Source organism: Lichenostomus cassidix, chromosome 2 (genome assembly GCF_008360975.1).
Source record: "Lichenostomus cassidix isolate B80296 chromosome 2, HeHo_3.0, whole genome shotgun sequence".
NCBI classification, from domain to species: Eukaryota; Metazoa; Chordata; class Aves; order Passeriformes; family Meliphagidae; genus Lichenostomus; species Lichenostomus cassidix.
The window spans coordinates 144,018,910-144,040,003 of NC_139482.1; the positions used below are offsets into that span (position 1 = coordinate 144,018,910).

Here is a 21,094-nt window from a genome sequence, read left to right on the forward strand (position 1 = left end):
AACAGACCTAACACCATATTATTTCTCTCATGTGGTATGGAAAATTAGCTGCACTCTTCAAAGAAGTGTATTAATACAATAAATGTCACTCTTTGCTCTGGCATTTGACATGAACTGACACTGTGTGAGTACATGTATCTGGCATTCTAGTCCTTAAAATAGAATCTTCAATAGTGAAATAACTTCACTGGATATGAAGTCATAGTGGGTATAAAGTAGAAACAGTTAATGCTGCTAATTACTGGAGATGTGGAGCATTTTAACTCATTAAATCTGGTCTACTTCCATTCAGTAGCTGAAACATCAGATATTGAAAGATTAAGAACTTGTGTATTATGTCTGGTTTGCTGTGAAGGTAGTAATTATTTCAAAAAGTCAATCTTCCTCAGATACTGCATTTGTCTGACTCTGCATGATACTGTAACTTCCCCAAACATGTTCAGTTCTGTCCCTGACTTGTGCTTGGAAGGTAGGTGGGATCGTAGCAGGTAGGAAGAGAAGTTTTTTTGTCTTGATCAGCAAACAGAACAGATTGTCCAGAGAGGTTGTGGAGTCTCTCCTTCACTGGAGATATTCAAGAACCATCTGGACACAATCCTGTGCCATGTGCTCTGGGATGACCCTGCCTGAGCAGGGAGGTTGGACCAGATGACCCACGGTGATCCCTTCCAACCTGACCCATTCTGGGATTCTGTGAAACAAGATGTCCAGTTTATTTGTGCAAAATAGTGACTTTTGACATCTTAGATAATACTGCATTTTAGGGAGTTTTAAATGAAAATAAACATTGGGATTGTGCACGTTTTTGGTGGCAGTAGACTTGTGCAGTTCAGCACTTCCTGATTTGAGTTGCCATTTATGTAAAAAGGGCACTGAAGTTCAATCTCTCTTACAGCATTAAACAAAGTATTTGAGCTGATAAACTTAGTATTAGAGAAGTAAGGCAAAAGATACAGATGCTTATTTATGTGGAATTTGCATTTTGTTTGGTTTAGTCTATTGATGTTGTCATGGTATGTGGCTTTTTGAGTATGCTTTTCGTCATGTATATAGAAGTACAGTTCTAAGCCAGCAGAGTTTATCAGGCGACTCAAATGTCAAAATCAATACCAGAAATTAAAACAAAACACAAAACAATCTTAAATGGCAATTTTTTTCTTTTTATTGCTCCTATGAAGAATTCTGCTGAAGGAAACACTGTGTTTCTTTGTAATGAAAGAAAAGGCTCAGAAGAACAAGTGGACACACATCTTCAATGGCAGCTAAATCTCCTCACCCATATAGAGAATGTACAGAATGAAGTCACCAGCAGAATGGACCTGATTGAAAAAGAAGTTGATGGTAACTGCATTGCCAGATTACTTGCTAATATACCTGTAGCAGCGTCTCTCATAACTAATGTGTTCAAAGTGATCTTCAGCACTGAGGGTGGATTTTTAAGTATTCCGTTCAAATCTGGGTCCCAAAATTATAAGCAGAGCTTGTACCCTTGATCTCCCCACCTCCTTCCCAAAGTTTTCAATGCCCAATAATGTAGCTTAAGCACTCAGAACTGTGGCACTCAGGCTCAGACTTCAGAAAGCTTAGATAACTTGTCTAGTCTTTGTCCAATTCTGGATCATAAAGTTGATGGCTTTTTCAATGCCTGGTGTGATTTTTGCCTGATTGTTCTAGTAATTGATAATATTTAGGAAAAAGAAAGGTGTTTATTGTGACTTCAGCTTTGGTTTTCTATATGTTAGCAAGAGATTTCATGAAGACAATTCAGTCTTCGTGAGAAAACCTGAATGAAATTATAGAGTATGAGAATATTGTACCATGTAAGTGGCTATGACTTGCCAGTCATAGAAACTAGTAATTAAGGGAGCTTGTAGTCTAATCATAAGAGTCCTTAATTAATCTTTTAACAAATAAAGTTGTCTTATTTCTATTTGCAGTTTTACTTCCAGTATCCCTGCTTTTACCTAGGCAGTGTTTCTAAACTAAAAGAGTTGACCTTTTCCCTTCTCTGTTTCTACAAGCAAATTCCTTGAAAACATTTGTTGAAGATTGGAAAACCATTCTGTAGTCTAGACCTTGTCCACAGGAGCTTGTTGAAGTGGCAGAAGCAAGCCTTGTGTTTAAGGGTCGCATTTACTATTCCAGAACTGTCAGAGAAGACTATGAACTGAAGTTGCTTTTATGTGTGTAGAGGGTAAACTGTGAGCCAAGGGTATAATTTACTCCCAGGTATCTTTTTATAGAAACAATCAAATCAGAAGATTGGATTGTTCAAGAGAAATATGGAATTAGTTGGTGTCTCCCTAACAAAATTTATTCTGTTGAATAAAAATCACAGCCTCAGTGTATTCTCGATTTTTATGAAAGACAAAGTAAGAAAGAAAAGTTTAATTTTAATGTAAACTGTTTCTCAAAGACTTATTCTAATCAACTTCTTCCTTTTCCTTCTGTAGTTTTAGAAAGCTGGCTTGATTTCACTGGAGAACTGGAACCACCAGATCCTCTGGCAAGATTGCCTCAGCTCAAGCGACGTATCAAACAGCTCTTAATCGACATGGGAAAAGTACAGCAAATAGCAACACTTTGCTCTGTATGACAAAAGGAAGAATAAAAAAGTAAAAATAGGTTCTTTACAGTGAATTTTCTTATTAGCCACAAGACTGACAGGAAGACAGCGAAAAAACTGAACATTTATCTGGTTCTTTGCTGATTACATTAATAGCCTGAAGCTTTAGAAAGAAGAGAGGAAGTTGAGAGTCAGGAATCTGTTATATTGAAAATACAAATGTTCAATGTCCAGACTTCAAAATTATATATAATATACTGAGAAACATCAATTTCTCAAGATTTTAACATGTTAAACAAGTAAATACCCAAATACAAGAAAATTTGACAAAAAAAAACTCTGCGAGGAGCAATGCTACTATTTTGAAACCCTTGGCAAACATTTCTAAATTAGCAGAATTTAGCTGACTAAAAATGCAATCCTCTTATCTTGCTAGTGAAAGATGTATACAGAGAGAGCTGTATCTTCTCTGCAAGGAAAGCTTTTAGATTGTTTCTTTCTCTTATGAACGTTCAGGAAAACAAACATACTAGCATTGATTTTGAAAAAAATAACTTGTCATGGTCTCCCTTTTAAAATATTTTTTAAAATAGAAATCCCTAGAACAGCACCCCTAGGCTCCTTTAAAACAGAAGTGGCAAATAATGGTCAGATGTGCCAAATAATATTAAAATCACTGGGATGAGAGTTTGATTGTGACTTATGCGAAGGTTTTTTTCCAAAGTCTTACTTGGTGCCAGCAATCCATCCAAAATTGTATCTCATTTATATTTTTTTATGTTCTATAGCAGTATTCAGGAATCAAGGTGCAATTTTTGTCCTGGGTAGCTCTGTTCTGGTGTTTGCCCTCTGAAAATTTTGCCATCCTCAGTGGGGATGAGGAATGACAAGAGCAGCAAAACTGTCTGTGGCTGTGAATATTCTAAACCACTAGAGGAAAAAAATCACAGGATACCTTATCCGAGTTGTTTTTATAAAATTTTTCAGCTTCAGTGAACGAAATGTCATGAAACCAAAGGCAACCTACTTGCTCTGTTAGCTCTTTCTGGATTTTGAGCCCAGGACTTTTCCTGTGCTGATAAGTTGCCGCTGTACCCAGTGCTACATCTGTGTCTGTGTGTATGTAAATGTGTCTAGATACACATGTACATATATACATACCATACACATTTCTAGCTACACATGTCCAGTTTTATTACAACAGACTACAAGAACTGGTGGTTCATGTTACCTTTTAACAAGCAGTTTCTAAAATTGAAAATAATGTATGTACAGGTTTTGAAATTTGTAAAATATGACTGTTAAAAGGAGGCTATTTAACTGAGGACATTAAGATACTTGAACATTTTATGCCTCACGGCTGTTTATCAGTTCTAGTTATCTGTATAAATGCATTTTAGAACCGATAGACAGTAAACTTGAATTTACCTTTTGATAAGACTACAAGCCACTGTACATTCAAAAATTATTTAAATTTGCAAACACACTGTTCTATATGTAAGGTACTGTATGTAAAACTGTTTATTAAAACTATTCTGCATACTCTACATTTTCCACTTTTCTTCCTGATCTACATACAAATGTAAAAAAAGAAGTGATTATTATTATGTACAGACCATCAAAAAATCTGGAATGCCTTTTAAGGATGCATACAATTGAAAAATGTGCCAAAGATGGATTATCTGGGAAAGACTTTGCAACCAGTGCATTGAACTTTCATGATAAAACCATTATTGAGAAAGAAAGCAGCGTGGCTGGTTCATTGCTAAAGTAAACCTACCCTGACCTTTCTTCTTTGTCTGTCATATCTGAAGTGAATTATCACTCCTGATGGCCAAAGCAAAATCCCTGTTACAGAGCGGTTGCTATTTAAAAAGTCTTCCCACATCAAGCTTGTAGGAGATATCACTGAGCTGTGTGATAACATGGAATTATGGAATGGTTGGCAACTCCATAATGCAGAAAGAACATAAGAGCTGAGGAGTTGTTGACATTTTATAGCAACTGTTAATAAATAAAATACTCTGTGTTCTATAGTTGATGCTTAAATAACTGCTTCAAACATGAATAGTTGAGTGACCTACTTGCTTTTGGATATGTGAGACTTTTTTATAGACTATTCACTTGCTGCATATCCTTGAATGTGGTACTGTGTGTACTGTATAAGGGAAGTGTAAATCCAGATGAATTACTTTGAAACAAAGTGGAGTGTATTTACAGAATTTATACAGCATACACTGTAGCAATATTATGCAATGTGTGTGTATGCGTGTGATGTAATATAATTGTAAATGTTACTGAAGGTGAAGGTGGACTTGGAGAGTTTGGGGGGGAGGACAGAGGTTTTATTCTTACTACAAAGATGGAGGAATGGTATCCTGAAAAGGAAATCCTAAGGTCAAAGTTGAAGTTGCCCTTGCAGCTTTAATGTGTCTTCTGTTTGTATGTGTTAATGGCCTCTTAATTTACATGAATATGTAATTTTACCCCTCAAGATCCTGCCTTGTTCAGGATGGACTGTGATTACAAAACCAATCTGTTCAGTATTTTTTTATGTTCATTGTGTAGTCATGTATTATAAAAATTCCTGCAAGCATTGATATCTTCTAAGAAATACAATCTCTGTGTCCGTATGGACCATGCTATGTATGATACATCGTGTACTGCTCGAATGTTTCACAAACTTGTCTGAGTTTGCTTTCTCAAGTCGTGGTGCTGGTCTGTAACATGTGGACATGAGTTTCTGGCCCCAGTTTCTCAAGTATTCAAAGGTTTGGGATGCTTTTGAGGTTTTTCTTTTAAACACAAGTCAAGTGCCATAAAAATGCTAAGTGTTTTGCACAGAATGTAAGCTACAGTTGATTGCTTTGCTTGTGTGCCAGTCAACCCCAGTGTGATCTGGCTCTTACCAGTATTTCTTCCTAGTTGGCCTTATCAAGAGAATCTTATTCCTGTAGGCATAATTTTCCATCTGTCTTCCTGCTTCCTCTCTAAATAAGCCAGGGATGTACACACAGTCTATTTGCAACTTATTTATTGGGGTGTGAATTGTGATTGCATTGTTTGATGGAGGGGCAGACCCTCTCTATGGAAAAAATAGTAAATGGCAATATAAGGACTGTTTGATACATGTGCACAGAAAGGCAAAATGTTTAAATTTGCAGCCTTCTTTCAGTGAATAGGAGTTCTAAATAATAATAGACAAAAGGGAAATGCCATTGTACAGAAGCCTCTCGTGATTTCACAGAGCTAAATGGCAAACTTTTGGAGCCTTTGAGTGCCCAGCTTTTTGTCTGAGGATTAGTTAGGGATGGTTTTTTCTTTTTTTTTCTTTTTTTTCTTCAATGGAGGTATCAGGGTGATCTAATTTCAAAGCCTGCTCCTACTTGTGACCATACTGAAGGCATCTACATCAGGAATTCTGTGTTTCAGTTGCAGTGATGGCAGCAGGACAGCAGTGCTGCAGTCATAAATGAAATGTAGTGTTGGTGCTGTGATCTGGTATGACATGATGGGGCTGCCATGTTCTGGTTACAAAATGGACATACTTCAGGTTGTATTGCAGGGAATGGCTTGGAAGATGCTTCCTGGTAACCCTTTTCTTGGGTAGCTGTAGGTTGAATAGTGCCCATATTTTGGACATTCTGGCCTTAGATGCATAGATCTTTGTTCAGCTGTGGAGTGGTTTACAGTGGTAGAAGCCTGTCATTTTCTTTCCAATAGACAAAGAAGATGGGTTGCAGTTTTCTGATAGATTTCCTGTATTTGCTGGGTGACAATTTAAACTGTTCTTCCATGGGTGCAGTCATCTTGTATGGCTGACAGCCACCTCTCTCTTAATTCTCTCTGAGCTACTACATGTGCTCATCTGTTTGTTCTGTAGCTTGCATTGTTTTCTTCTTTTGTTCTTCAGCTTTCTGCACTCTGGCTTCTGTGGTGCCTGGAGAGTTTCACTCCTGTGTTCTCATGCCCAGTTCTTCCTGGCTGCTGTGGGAAGCAGTCATGGGGAAAGGTCTATTTGGCTCCTCTGTCCACTGCCACCAGAGTGTCCTGGGACTTGTGTACAGTTGGAATGTGTGTACCAGGATCAACATCTCCAGGTGTTTTTGCTACCTTCCTTAAGTAAGCCTCTTCTGTCTTGTGCAAGTGTCCCTCTACTCCCATCTGGCTTCTAACTTAGCTAGACTTGAATTAATATTACAGCAAAACCCCTCTGGCACTGTTGGGCTGCAGCACTCCTTACCAGACTGAGGGCTGGGATGTAAAGGAGTTATTCAAACATTATAGTATAATTATAGAAGTATTTTAATGATTGCAAACCACACTATTTTTTCCTTTGTATTTGAAAGGAAACTGTAACCATTTTTCTTCACTGGAACTTTGAAAGGCACAAAACAGATCCTGAACTGAACTGGAGCTTGATGTAAAAATCAACAAGTGGAGGGGGAAAGGACTGTGCAGGCAGGGGCTTCACAGCCAAAAGAGCAATCAGGCTGTCCCAGCTGCCTTGCCCTATTAGCTCTGTGGAGGTGCTGGTGTGTAAAGGGGTGTATGCAATGATGCAATTCCTTTGCAAGCAGGATGGTTTAGAACACTGGAACTATAGGTTTTCACTCTACTGCTTAAAAATCTTTCAGTGTATGCACCTTAATTTTGGAGTGCTTATTAAAGTCAGAGGCTTAATCACTTGAAATGCCCATTGCTATTCTCATGTTTTATTAGCTCACAGTTTTCTTCTGTTGTACTGATTGCATATGGCTTTAGGTGAGCATTTTGCAGAGGCTGTTTGACATGCTTCAGTAATGGTTTCTATTATACTTTGTTATGTCCTGGGCACTGGGTGTGGGGGTCTGTCTTTAGCAATAAATATTATACACTATGTGTATGTCTGTTTGTATATGGAAAACAAATACAGAGCATGTAACGATGGTGAAAATACACTGCACTGAGTGCAGATTGGGCATTTGGCAGCCATTCTGCAGCAGCCTGAACAACCCAAACAAAAAATTGGTGACAACATGGAGAAAATGAACTAGCATAAAAAATCATTCAGAAGTTCCCTTCCCTTACTCCATGGGCTGGATAACTAAAGCTAGTTCAATTGCTGTTTGCTTCAAACAGCAGTCTTCCTTTCCTGAAAACTGGCCAAGCCTCCTCTGTTCAGCTGTAGCCACGTGTCAGTGTATTGTCACTAAACACTCTGAGAGAGGCAGCACTGCACTATGATTAAATCTTCTATGAGAGAAGCAAAATACTTTCTTCTGTGATTTGTTTTTTATAATAGCAATAATGTTGACTGCATTCTAATACTCACAATAAAGGTCTGTTGAGATTATGTGCCTGGGCTCCCATTCCATGGACTTTTCTTCTGGTGAGCTAGTGAGTGTTTGAGTATGTTGTGAAGAATTAGGGAATCTTCAGTTGCATGTTTAGCCTGTAGTCCATAGGTTATGTGCAGTCACTGATACTCATTTTTCTACATTGCAAAGCTTGAGGGAATCTTCAGTTGTATTTTAGCCTGTAGACAAATTATACAGCCAGTAAATTATTTACAATACTGAATTACTGTATATGGCAAAGTAATTAGAAGACTTTCCTGTTCCTGAACCGTTTTGGTGTTTTAACAATTTCAGGGTTTGAGTTTTGCAATGCACTTCATTCTTAAAAGTCAGTGTCTTTCAACACGTTCATGGTGATGACATCTATTCTTGTGGGCAGATGTGTGCCTTTGTACAATGTCCTTACAAAGTAACTTTAATTTGGTTGTAGGGGTTTATTTTAATATCATCCACAAGTTGTTCAGGACGCTACTGGGGTAGAAAACAATTAAGCCAACAACGCTAAGGAAGTTCTTCTCTTGGATATCCAGTGGACAAGGTCACAAATTATAAACAGCAGATGAATGAAATTGGACAGAATCTCAATAAGCTACTGACAAAGAAAAATTGTTTTGTTCACAGAAAAAGTAGATATGCTCATAAATGTAACAAACTTCAAAATTTTAATACTGAAACATTTTAATCATTGTTGAAGGGACAGTCTCAAAGCAAGCTCTCAAATTTAATATAAAAGGCTAAATTGGAACAACACACTGAAACACTTATTTTTAATTAGTAGACTTAAGAAGAAGTTTCCTGAGTCAGACCGACTATTTGGTCAGCCCAGTGTCTTGTCTGCGGTAGAAATAGGATGTCACATCTGTACAAACATACTATTTATGAAATAAATAGAAATGTATATGAAATATCTGTGCAAATTTGCCTTTCCCTAAATGTATCTTTCACTCCTGGCAAAATGAGATTCCTTTACCAAAAATTTTAAGAAGTCCATTGTTTTTATCAGTCACTTGACAGATATTTAATCCAACAAGTTTAATCCATCTTTTTTCACTGGTGGTTTACTGAATTCACAGCTTTGTTGTGTGGCCAGAGTTGTGTTTGTCCTTGAACTTCCTTTCTGACTCCACTTGGCTCTGCACCATTGCCTTTAGTTCAGAGAAGGTTAAGTATTGCATTATTGAAAAGACCCAAAGCAGTTTTGTCCCACCAACACCAAGAGTTTGTCACCCTGTTGCTGTCCTTGTGTGACTTTTCTTACTGCCTCAGCAAAAATTCAGTGTTTCTGTCAAATACGGAATCAGTTCAAGGTGCAAATCTTGTGTGTCACTGTGGGTTGCAGACCTGGCTCTTGCTTGGGGTTTCAAACCAATCTGCATCCCCAAGTGTTGTGAGAATAAAATACCTATTTTTTTACGTGGAATCACTGTGGTACTATTGGATGGAGGAAAACTGTGTTATCTTTAATGAATAAGTAGGAAGAAAAGGCCATTTTACCTGTCCTAGAAATGGTAGCTAGGACATGGTAGGAAATTTTCCTGCTGGGAAAAATGCAAATTCAAATCTTACATGAGCTTCTTTAGGTTCTTCTGTGACCAAAGGCACTTTTCCAAATGGTAAATTATAATTTAAAATGTGACGAGTCCTGTGCCCACTTCCCTGATCTAGCCAAGTTTAGCATGGAAATTACTGAAACTTCTCCAACATTCTTTTTATTTGAAGAACAAGTAATGTATAAAGTGACTGAAAGGTGTATTATCTGGTTATCTTGTCATCTTTTAATATTTCATCACGTGAGGACTTAATCAGAGATGATAGAGATAAGTGCTTCACAAAGTCTTGGAAAGAAATGTGCTGAATGTCAACCTGAGTTGTCTAAGTGTAATAAATGGTGTTAGTATGTTTTTATATAGCTTTCCTAAAATGTGTGAGAGGATTGTCCAATATTGGTGCTTTATCTAACAAAGAAAAACAATTTATTATTTTAAAATAAATGAACTGATTGATGTGAACATAATTTCACAATGTTTTCAGTTCTTAAAATGCTTGCTTCCAATTTGCTGCCTCATTTGGGAGGCTCCCTCCAGTTCTTTTTCTAAGCTAAAGTTGACTTCTCAGGCTCAAATTTTATTTGGATAAGGATGACTTTTCTGTGGTTACAGGTGTCTATGTATTTATATACAAGAATCATTTATACCTGGGCCTTTCTATATGTAAAATTGCAGTTGCACAAACTCTCTTCTGCTACAAAAGTGTATGCAAAACTGGATCAATGAATAAATGTCTGCTTCTCCCTTGAGGTTTGTGATTTCAGTGTCTCATCTCACTCACCTTTATCTTTCCCCCAGTTTGTAGTATAGATTGAGTAGCTTTTGCCGGAGAATACAGCACACAAAACCCTAATTTCCCACACCAGAACAATGATTTTGAAGTTATGATAGTTTTAAGGCTGTATTGGCCACAAGGACCTTTTCCACTTACTCCTTTTCTGCCCTTCACTGGTGAGCTAATTTCAGATATCATTCCGTTTTTACTCAGGTGCTAAAAATAGAGGTCAATTCCATTGTTCCTTCACTGTAGGTTATGCAAGGCTTTTCTTACTTTGTTTTTGTTCAGCCATAGATAGACAAATGCCCTTTTATTTCTCATGAATGTGAATTGCATACATTGCTTTGTAAACAACATTTTTTTCCTTTTTAATCCACGGGCTCTTGCATCCCCTTGAATGTGCATGTACTAAGATGCCCACCTTGGTTTGACGCACATCTCAATGTGATTTAAGTGATGCCAATTGCCAAAATTCCTTTCCTCACTTAGTTTTTAAGAGACTTTTAAGACTTGGCTGTTCTTCCCAACTTGGGTAGTTCCGAGATTGTTGTCTGAGTGTTTCTGAAGGAAATAAAAGTCATCTTGGGAATCAACACTATGTAGATACTGTGAGTTTGTGCTTCTTTCCGATAATAATAGCCCTTTGATACTTCCTGCTTTCTTGTCTGCCTTACTCCATTATCAGCCTTCTCTAGCAAAAAATAAAGAAGGAAAGTAAGTCGTGACCTTAAGGAGCTCCTCTTCCCACTTGCTGTACTACCTGAATGACACTTTTCTAGTAACTTTAGAAAATTGGACTAGATCAGAATCACACACAGACCCCCAACACACTCTGGATATGTTTCATTGGCTTGGAGACCTCGCAGGACCTGTAAGCACCAACCCTTCTGCCCCTGCAGGGCCTGTCTGCAGCACAGGGTTGGGCTCTCTGCTGTTGCTCCCCTGTCTGCCCCACTGTTCAGGGGTCAGACATAAGCCTGAGGCTCTTGAAGAGCCCTTGAGTCAGAAATACATGTTATGGTCAAACTTCTTTTCTGATTTAGCCACCCTACTACTAATACTGGTTACTTAGTCAGATTCTTTTGCACTGCATGTAGGATGATTCCCTACAAATGCTATGCTAATCCAGAAATTTAGCTTCTTTCTGTGCCTGCTTGATCAGGGCTGTTACAAGATTTGTCATCTTTATGCTTCTAAAGGTTGCCTTTTTTTGGTCTGTTATCTACACTGGATGTGTTCTTCATCTTTTCCCAGCTTGATCTGTCTGCAGACTGTTGACTTTGCTCAAGTCCAGAATAGGTTGCTTGAAAGTAAATTCCAAATACAGTCCCACTCAGTTTTAAGAGCCTGGTCATGCTAAAGCAAGCTTGTGCTGCTCTTGGAGATCATATTTACCATAGCCATCAAACACCATGGCATGGCAGTGGTCTGCAGCCAGCACAGAAGGATGCTTGGATCACTGCTAGCACAATCTTGATCTTTAAGAGTGTCAGCAGAGTTGTTTCCAGGCTGTCTAGTACCGATGAATCACAAACAAGAGCGATGCTCTCACTTTTTCTAGAAATCAACTTAAATCCAGCTTCAAACATGCTGTTATTATTTAAGAAATTATTTTGGGCTTATTTATCCAACCACCTTTGTACAAGTGAGGGTGAGTTCTCATAATTCCTGATGCAACTGATTCACAGTTATAAGAGGTGGCTAATTAACAAGTGAAACTCTGGAACCAAGGAAATACTATTTCTCTTATGTTTCAGGCTGAGGATCTTGCGTGTAATTAGTACCAAAAAGTTTCATGGTCATACTGATTTTACTGGAGGATGAAGCCCAAGAAGTGAAGCTGCTTCTGTCAAATACTTGGCTGTATTGAAGTGCATGGTGCAAATGGGAGTAAAAGCAAAAGATGGACTGTAACTGACTCTGATCCCCAATTCACCTTAGCCAATGAGGTGCCTCCATCCTGTTTCTCAATAAATAAATAAATAACCACGTTATGAATTGTACATGTATGAATTGTATCCTAATGCTGCAGCACCCAGAGGTCTAACCCTGGTCTGTCCCTCAGCAGACTCAGCTCTCTAGGAACACAAAAAAGTGCACTTCCACTGGGGGGCACAAAGCCTGGCTGCACCCTGGGGCAGGTGAGAGCCAGAGCTCTGCCTGGGGTCATGCCAATTTGCTCAATTTGCTTGCTGATTGCACAGAGCCCCCCTGCCACCCTCTGTGGCTGCTGGCACTTGTTCTCCCCTCCAGTGGCTGGGCTCAGTTGTGCTCCCTGGAGCAGGGATGAGAACGGGCTGAGGAGAGCCAGGAGGGCAGTTCCAGCTGAAGGAGCCTCTTGCAGTTTGCTCAGAAGCATCGTGTGCGTCACTCACCCAATTCTGTGCCCAGCCACCAGCACAGAAGTGAGCCCATCCCCAAGATGGGCACCATAAAAGGGCAGTGAAGGCTCTGTGGGGTGCACAGAGCTGCCCCACGGGCAGAAGGGGATGTGGCTCTCCCATCGCAAGATGGGCTCTGTCCCATTTTGCACCCTCTGGTGCTTTATTAGCATAGCAACAGCCAATATATTTGGTAAGTACAATTGTCCTTCTCCTCTGCCTGTGTCCAAGGGTGACTGAGATCTTTGTGCTGCTCTGTGTGTTGTCCTGGTGAGGTATATAATGATCTTGAATCTTGAATGCTGCAAATGTAGCTGGTTATTGTATGCTGTGCAAACTGAGTCTGGGCTGCAGGTTAAATACTAAACCACAAGGATCTTTAGGTGGTCAGTCTTACCTGAGTGTGTACACCTGGATTTTGGGTGAAAAAAAAAAGGTTTTCTCAAGGAACAGACTGGGCTAGAGAAGGAGCTTGGATGAGAAAATGTGGTGCTGCAGAATTGTGAAGGTCCTAAGATTGCATCTTCTAGTGTGAGCCATCATCTAATTTAGGCTAAAGATATTGGATAGTCTGAGTGCTGTCCACATGGGCTCTCTTTGGCCTGAGTTTGATAGTCCTGCATGACCAGCAATTTGTATCACTGAATTAATTAGTCTTTTAACTCAGATGTCTCGGTAGACCTTCTCTAGCACTGTACACAGGAATCTCCACACATCCCAGAGCAGCTGATGTTTGGGGCGAAAATGGCGAGCTTTGCCTACATGTCATCTATAGATGAGATCACCTGAAATTTTGCAGTCTCTTGACAATCTTCGCATGGTCTTAAGGGGACATGGTAAATCTCACACAAACAGATGTGACTGAGAAGTATTAGAAGCACTGGAACTGTGTGCAGCTGTAGAAGTTCCATGAGTTGCAAATTATTTCAGGCTGAAAAACATTCACAATACTTATTATGTATTTGCACTATGGTGTGTGTTCTTGCTCAGACCAAATACTGGCTTAAGTGAACCTTGGGACTAAATTTCTATACCTGGGAATTTGTTTGCTATATTTTTATAAGCTAATCAGTGGTATTAAGAGTATGACATTCATCAGATTTTTAGGATGAGGGAAGTGTCAGATCAACTAATCTATTCTGTAAAAAAGAATGTATTGAATCCCATAATTCTCCTAAAACAGCAGTAAATGCAGCTTGAATGCATGAAAAATTTGCTAGGTGGCTTCAGTAGTTGATAATTTGCCCAGTGAAAATTGAGAGTGCTCCTAATATGAATTAGTCTAATGCTACTGCTAGAAAATGTTTATTTTTTAAAGCTTTCATGAGATTTAGAAGAAATACATCTCCTTTTGGTAAAATAGTGAGTGACTTAGCTTCAATAAAGAATAATTACTCAGAAACTTTAATAGTAATGTGTGTGGTTATGCAAAGGGCTCTTTTGTGGTCATAGGCTCAACTGAATAAGTAAAGCACACCAGGTACGAGAAAATTATAGCTGTTCCATTACAGAACAGAGCTGAGACTAACTAAGCACAGGCCTGGGAAAGAGGTTCATGACATCTTCACCATGTGCTCATCCTGCAGCTGGCAGAGCACTGGGTTTGTCTGGTACCTCCCTGTGCTGTCCCACAGGGAAACACGCACAAGGAGCAATGGGGAAACTGCCAGGAGAACCCCTGGACCTGGGACTATTCCCCTGCAGTGCTGGCACTAACAGGATTTTGATAAGAATGGGTTTGTGGTGAGACCACCCTTAGGTGTTTATCTTCTTGCTGTTTTCAGAGTATCAAACTGATTCCCAACCACTGCGCCCCTGTGAACTTCAGAGGGAAAAGGCTTTTTCAGCAGGAGAAGCCTACGTTCCTCAGTGCACAGAAGATGGCCAGTTCAGGTAATTCATCTCTGCCATTATCTGCTGCCATATGATATAACCTTTCACTGTTAATGAAAGTTTTACCCTGTCTTGAAGAGCCTCTGTATCAGTGGAATGGAGGATGAGGGGTTCAGGAGACTTGAAGTGACTTCACCGAGCCATGTTGCAGATACAACCTCTCCTGAATTAATTTCCTATTGTTAGAAATAATCTCTGAGTTAAGAGGTCAATCTGAGATTAACAGGCTAACCTTGGCAGCATTATTTGCTTGTTAAATACTTGGTGCAGCCTGCAGTGTAGTGCAGTTTGCTGTCTTCCTACAAGTGCTCATGGGTGAATGTGTGTAAGGGACTGAGATCTTACCCACCCTTGTGAATGGCACAGTTGGGTTTTCTTCTAAAGGCAGTAAGGGAACTAAAAAGCATGCAGCGAACTGATTTAGGGAGGAGAATGTTACTTGAAGGTGCTCAGACTTAAAGCTGAGACTGAATACAGACTGTAATTTCTTTACTATTATCTTCTTCTTGCCTCCGGTGGCAGCCATGGCCATTCTGGATTTGACTAGAAACTGTCTCAAAATGTATGATGAATCTCAGATAATGAGAATTAGGGTTCTGTCCAAACTGCTTGATTCCTCAATGACTTCAAGACACAGATCTGCAATTCCTGAAGAGTTCGGATAATTACTAGACTCAAGGGCTCCCACTGATTAGAGTCACCAGAAATGCAGCTCTTGCTGATTCTGTTATTTGTGATATTAAAGTATTTGACACTCTTTGGTTTGCTTGATGGTTTTGTTTATGTCTGGTACTGACTGAGGACTCTACACACACAAAATAAAATATGTTACTTGTGGTTTTCTCCAGGAAAGTCCAGTGCAGTAGGAATGGTCTTTCCTGTTGGTGTGTGGATGAGAATGGTGTTGAGGTTCCTGGTAGCAAACAGAATGGATATCCCATCTCTTGTAAGTCAAAAGTTTCTATTTTTGCTCAAATTGAGTAAAGGACAATTTAAGTCTGCATTTGAACTGCTGAAATCAAGAATAAGCTAGCCCCGGACTTGGATGGTCTCTAGTTTGTTGTAGTTTACTGGGTCTTTCTAATGGAAGTTCTGGAGTTTCTTCAGGGCTTATCATGGAAACCTGATACACCTGGATCTCTGTATTTATGAAGGTCCCAATAAGGTAATTTGTGAATGAAAGACTGATTTAGTGTAATGGCTTTTGAGTTGGAGAGCTTTAACTCCATCTGTGGTGGGCCCCTCTGTACCAATTTTCATAACCCCACATCCCTCAATGTCCTTATGCCACCTGAGTGGCAGACTCAAAACTTGTAGTTCTGAGAAAACTCAGATGTTGCCTCAAAAAATTCTTCAGTGCCCAGCAAGAACCTTCCTCTAACAGTGCCTCTCTCTGGTACTTCAGGCTTGTCCTTTTGCCAGCTGCAAAAGCAGAGGATCTTGGTGAGCAGATACATCAACAGCAGCAGCATCTCTTACATCCCTCAGTGCCTGGATTCAGGTGCTTTTGATGAGGTGCAGTGTGACACAGAGCTGGGGCAGTGCTGGTGTGTAGATCCAGAAGGAATGGAGATTTATGGCACCAGGCAAAGAGGAAAGCCAGCGCAGTGTAAGTAATCAACAAATGATGGGTTTTGTAAGTTTGAAAGGTTTGGTGTGAATAAGATTATTTAGCCCAATTCCCTGCTCTTCATAAAAACAAGATGATGCACCTCAGTGTCCCTGCTCAATGTAACAAATGCAAACCCCTTTTAAAGAATGGGGTGGCCATTCAGCTGTTTGTGGGAAGTTAATACACCAATAAACATTGCCTTTTTTTCCCATCAGGTCCAGGGAACTGTGAGATCCGTGACCGCCGCATCCTGCACGGGTTTGGGGAGAAGAGCCCACCCCAGTGCTCAGCAGATGGAGAATTCCTGCCTGTCCAGTGCAAGTTTGTCAACACAACAGACATGAGCGTTTTTGATCTTGTTCATAGCTACAACAGGTAAGAGCTTAGGCTTCTGAATCAGGAAGGTAATCCTGCATACTCCTTCAAAGCACTCTCTGGCTGCTTTTTTGTGATTCTTGCCACGTGAAGCCCTTATTCTGTAACTGCACATGATATTATTTTCTGTTAAAGAATGGAATGTCTGAAAAAACCTTTTTCTTCTGAATTAAATCTGTTGATTTAAAAAAACATATATATTCCATCCCTACAGTCTAATCGATGTGTCTTCATACAGCACTGGATATCACCACATTTTGATCCATATTTGGAAAAGTAGCCAGGGCTACTTCTGAGACAGACAGGAAACAGCAAATGAGGCAAATACAGAAGGAACAGAGGAATTTGGATGTATATATGAGGTAGAAAAGACAATTCCACATGGGAGATGAAAGCAGATGGACAAATGGCAACATGCAAAGATGAAGTTCCGTGTGAGAATGGGAACCTTTTATCTATTTATGCAGCACCAGGGTTGCTCACACAGGTTAACCAGCAAGTGATGAACAGCTGATGCACATCTGGCTTTAGGTGGTTGCAGAGGGTTAGGGAAGGCTTCAGCACACTGGATCAAATCCTTGTCTGTGGGAGCAGGAAGCTGTTGTCCTGTGGTGGAGCTGGGAATTAATGCTGTGATGGAGACATAAGGAATGGGCAAGGGGAACTGATGGGAGAGGAGTTTGTTTTGCAACAGATGTTCAGAATCTGCAGAGAAACCTTTTGCTGTCTCATGAAGTGCCATTGTTGTGGCACCTCAGCACCAGTTTCCCTGGTGGAGGACAGTGCAATAAACATAACACCTCATTGTGACTTGGCTCTGTAGCAGCAAAGACATTTCATTGTAAATGTCAGACTTGCTGTTTGGAGAGGTTTCTTTTTTAAATTTAAGTAAAACTGAAAGACGGGTCCAAAAGACAGTGCAAATTTGTCAGAGCTTCAGGACAGGTTGTTTCAGTGAGAGCAGAATAATCTGGCTCTTTTGCTTGTTAGTCTATGGAGTGTGGAAATTCTAAAAAAGCAATTACAGCAGAGAAATCAATGCTTTAAATTGACTTTTTTTTCCTCCCACTGGGAGATTTGCCTGCAAAGACCTGCGAGATTGGATTTATTTTCAGTCCATGTCATGTAATGAATCACAGCAGGATCATTTCACTCCCAGCTGTCTACCTTCTAATTATGGCGTTGGCTTAACCTATTGCCATCATATCTGAGTATTTCAGGTCATTAATATATTTATTTTCACACTACTCCTGCCTGAAATGTCATTATTCCTTCCTAAAACCAGGGCAGAATATGGAGTTGAAGGGATGAGTTCCACAGCAAAGGACTGTAGCTGAACAGGGATTTTAACCCATATTTTCTGTTCATGTGAAACCAGTGGAGCTACTTTCTTTGGTTCCACAGACTGATTTTTGAAATCTAGATGATTAAGTCTCTCTCCAAACCTCCCTATACCATCGGAAATATTCCAGAATAAAACAGTATGTTAAACCAACTCCCCCAAACAAACTAATGGGGAAACTCAGAAGTTTAGAGCTAAGACAGACTTCCCAAACAGAAGACTTCCAAAAAGAAAGACGATCCCAAATTTCCTGCCTCACCCTGAGGGCTTGGCTGCTGTTACTTGTTTTATATGCACTGTGTCCAGGTCCTGCCTGGATTGGCAGCCATGTAGAATCCCCTGTAGCAGATATTGATGGGAATTACCAAAAAATCCAAAGTCAAAGAAGATATTTTTACTTTCTTGTTATAATCAATAGTGAGTTGTCTTTGCTGGAAGCCAAGAGGAGAGACTCATATTTTGAAGAAAAGGTCAACAAACTCACATTTATTTATTTTCCTGTATTTTTGAGTGTGAGCATTCTTGTTGAAACACATGGAGACACTATAAGTTTATCCATAAATTAAATGTACTCACAGTTGCTTTGGACTGGCTCTGATAAATGAAGAACTCTATGTTATTTCTACTCCTCTTGAGGGCTGTGGCTAGAGTCTGTAAAAAGAAAAAATATGGTAAGAATTGGGTTTTCCACAAAAGCTGTGAAAAGTTCTGCTCTCTTCTTGGTGTGAGCCTAATTTATATCTGTTTGTAATTTGCTCAGCTTTACTCTCAACTTGGAACAAAAATAACCAGAATGACAAGATGTCATGACACTTATGCCCCAAAGTAGCTAAATTGTGCATGTGACCTCTTAATGCTGAGGATGAAAGAATCAGGATGCAGAGTTTTTTCACTAAATGCTGCTTCACTCAGATGGAGCTTGAGGTGCTGAGGTGATGAGCTCCAAGAACATGAGCAGTGCAGAGGAAAGATCATATTCCTGACTGGCAGTGGACAGCCCATGGTAATCCAGGGGAGCTGAAAGGTTTTGAAATACCCCAAGATGTTTACGTTCATGTGTACATTGAAGACCATGGGAATATGGTATTTATGTGTTTATACCTTAAATTGCATTGTTTTAATACTGACAGAATTCCCCCTGTGCTTTGAAGTGTGGCATTTTAATTGCTCTCAGCATGCCAGTGTGAGGGATTTGAGGATCAGTGTCAGCAGTGGAGCAAGATTTGACAATCCAAAATGGAGGGAGCCAGTGGGATTTAATTTGAAGACACAGAGGGGTGCCAGAGCAGAGCAGCACTCCACAGGGATGTGCAAATTCTGAGACAGGAGCACTGATTGGTAACACTGGGACAACCCTGAGGTTACACCCCTTTCTCTGACAGAGGTTGCTGCTGCTCTGTGCATTCCCAAGCCTGTGCTTTGATGTCCTGGGGAAGCAGCAACATCTTCAGCTCTCCTGACAGGAGGTGGCAGAGCTCCCAGGAGTCACCTCTCCTATGAAGACAGGAGAGAGCTCACCCTGGAGAAGAGAATGCTCTTGGGAGATTCTACAGCACCTTCCAATATCTAAGGGCACCTCCACAAGAAAGGTGGAGAAGGACTTTTAACAAATGCATGTAGTGTTAGGACAAAGGAGAATGGCTTTGGGCTGAAATAGGGTAGATTTAGATTTAGATATAATGAAGAGATTCTTTCCTGCGAGAGTGGTGAGGCACTGGCACAGACTATCTAGAGAAGCTGTGGATGCCTCATCCTTAGAAGTGTTGAAGGCCAGGCTAGATGAAACCCTGAGCAACCTGGTCAAGGGGAAGCTGTCCCTGCCCATGGTTGGGGGTTGGAACTAGATGGTCTTTAAGGTTCCTTCCAACCCAGAATGTTCTGTGATTCAGGCAGAGTCTTAGAGGTGGCACAGGTCCCTTGCTCTGCTCACCTGAGCACCAGCTCTGATCCAGACAAGTATTTCATTGCTGTTCAAGTGCTAGAGCATCCCTGAGGCTGCTGGTGTGGCACTGAATTGAGCCTGGTCACAGTTTCACAGTGTGGCTGTGAACTGTTTTCTCCCTCTTAATCAATGCCTAATCCACCAATATTCTTATTGATGAGTGTCCTTCCTTGGTAAAAACCTAATTTGTGTAATTCTCTGAAGGTCTTCAGCAGAAAATTTCACTTCCCTGTTGCTAGGTATTCCCAAATAAGCCATAGGCCTCTGGGACACCAGACCTTCATAATATTTCAGGGTAAGGGGATGTGTCCATAAAATAATATGATTGATTTACAACTAGGCACTTTGAAACTAGGAAATCTTATCTTTTGCTTGGAGAAATCCTAGGATGTCTGTCAGTTAAGACCACATTCATTATGGTTTTTCCAACTCAGACTTTTTTAAGTTTCTTCCTTAAATTACTGATTTGCTGGAATCTGGCTGTTGTCACTCCTAGAATATTGTACTGGAAACTATCTCTTTGATCTCCAGAAACAAAAGTCAGTCCTGTAGCATATTAAAACCCCTTTCTCCTTCTCCTTAATCTGTTGAGCCATACCCTGAAAATGAAAGATATCAGTGAGGTTTTTATCAGCTTTTGTATTTAATTCAGTGTGGAAAGTGTTCGTGGCATGTAAGGAAGGGGAAGCAACCTGTTTTTTTAGGCATTCTGCCATCCCATGCAGATTTGTGGAAGGAGCTAATGAAGGGGTGTTGTAATAACATTTAAGCCAATGCCCGTCTATTTGACACTCTTTGACAGGCTTTCAAAGATGAGAATAGAATTGAAAATGAGTGTTAGATGCTGGATACGTGCTTAGGAAGGGTCAGAAATCTATCTAAAGGGAGATTGTCCCCTGTTTGTTCAGCAAAAATGGCATTTAGGATAGTTGTTATCCTGCTGAAACACCAATCTGGATCATGTCAGAGCCTGGTTGCCAACAGGAGACCAAAGAGGTTTTTACTGGCCTTTCTGCAGACATCCTTTTGCTACAAAATCAGGAAGGAAACAGCTGATATTTTGATGTTGTCAATGGGTCTCCCTGGGCTCTTCACAGCAGGCTATTTTTTCTTCCAGGCTCCCAAGGGCTTTCCAAAAATTCAGCTCCTTGCAGGAAACATTCCCGGAGATCTCTGGGTATTGTTACTGCGTGGACAGCCTGGGGAGGGAGTTAGCAGACACAGGTAAGTGCCTTTCAGCATCCATCCTTTCATCTGGGTGGTGTTGGATTCTCAGGGGAAAGGGAACAAAAAACAACCATCAGTCTTCAGAGTAATTT

The 21,094-nt window shown here is 40.1% G+C and overlaps 2 protein-coding genes across 5 annotated transcripts in view; both read left to right on the plus strand.

Annotated features, from left to right (window-relative positions):
* PHF20L1 (PHD finger protein 20 like 1) overlaps positions 1 to 7,901 on the plus strand; it is a 57,701-nt gene extending 49,800 nt beyond the window's left edge. For all 4 annotated transcript variants that reach the window (XM_085053614.1, XM_085053615.1, XM_085053616.1 and 1 more), the window contains 2 exons: positions 1,179 to 1,341; positions 2,454 to 7,901. In XM_085053614.1, coding sequence (XP_084909740.1) covers positions 1,179 to 1,341; positions 2,454 to 2,596 — 306 coding nt within the window. In that variant the 3' untranslated portion in view covers positions 2,597 to 7,901. The remainder of the gene's footprint in view (positions 1 to 1,178; positions 1,342 to 2,453) is intronic.
* A 4,839-nt stretch (positions 7,902 to 12,740) lies between these two features.
* Positions 12,741 to 21,094, plus strand: part of TG (thyroglobulin) — a 148,188-nt gene continuing 139,834 nt past the window's right edge. The window contains exons 1-6 of the mRNA XM_085049856.1: positions 12,741 to 12,804; positions 14,396 to 14,504; positions 15,353 to 15,450; positions 15,910 to 16,113; positions 16,332 to 16,491; positions 20,893 to 20,999. Coding sequence (XP_084905982.1) covers positions 12,741 to 12,804; positions 14,396 to 14,504; positions 15,353 to 15,450; positions 15,910 to 16,113; positions 16,332 to 16,491; positions 20,893 to 20,999 — 742 coding nt within the window. The remainder of the gene's footprint in view (positions 12,805 to 14,395; positions 14,505 to 15,352; positions 15,451 to 15,909; positions 16,114 to 16,331; positions 16,492 to 20,892; positions 21,000 to 21,094) is intronic.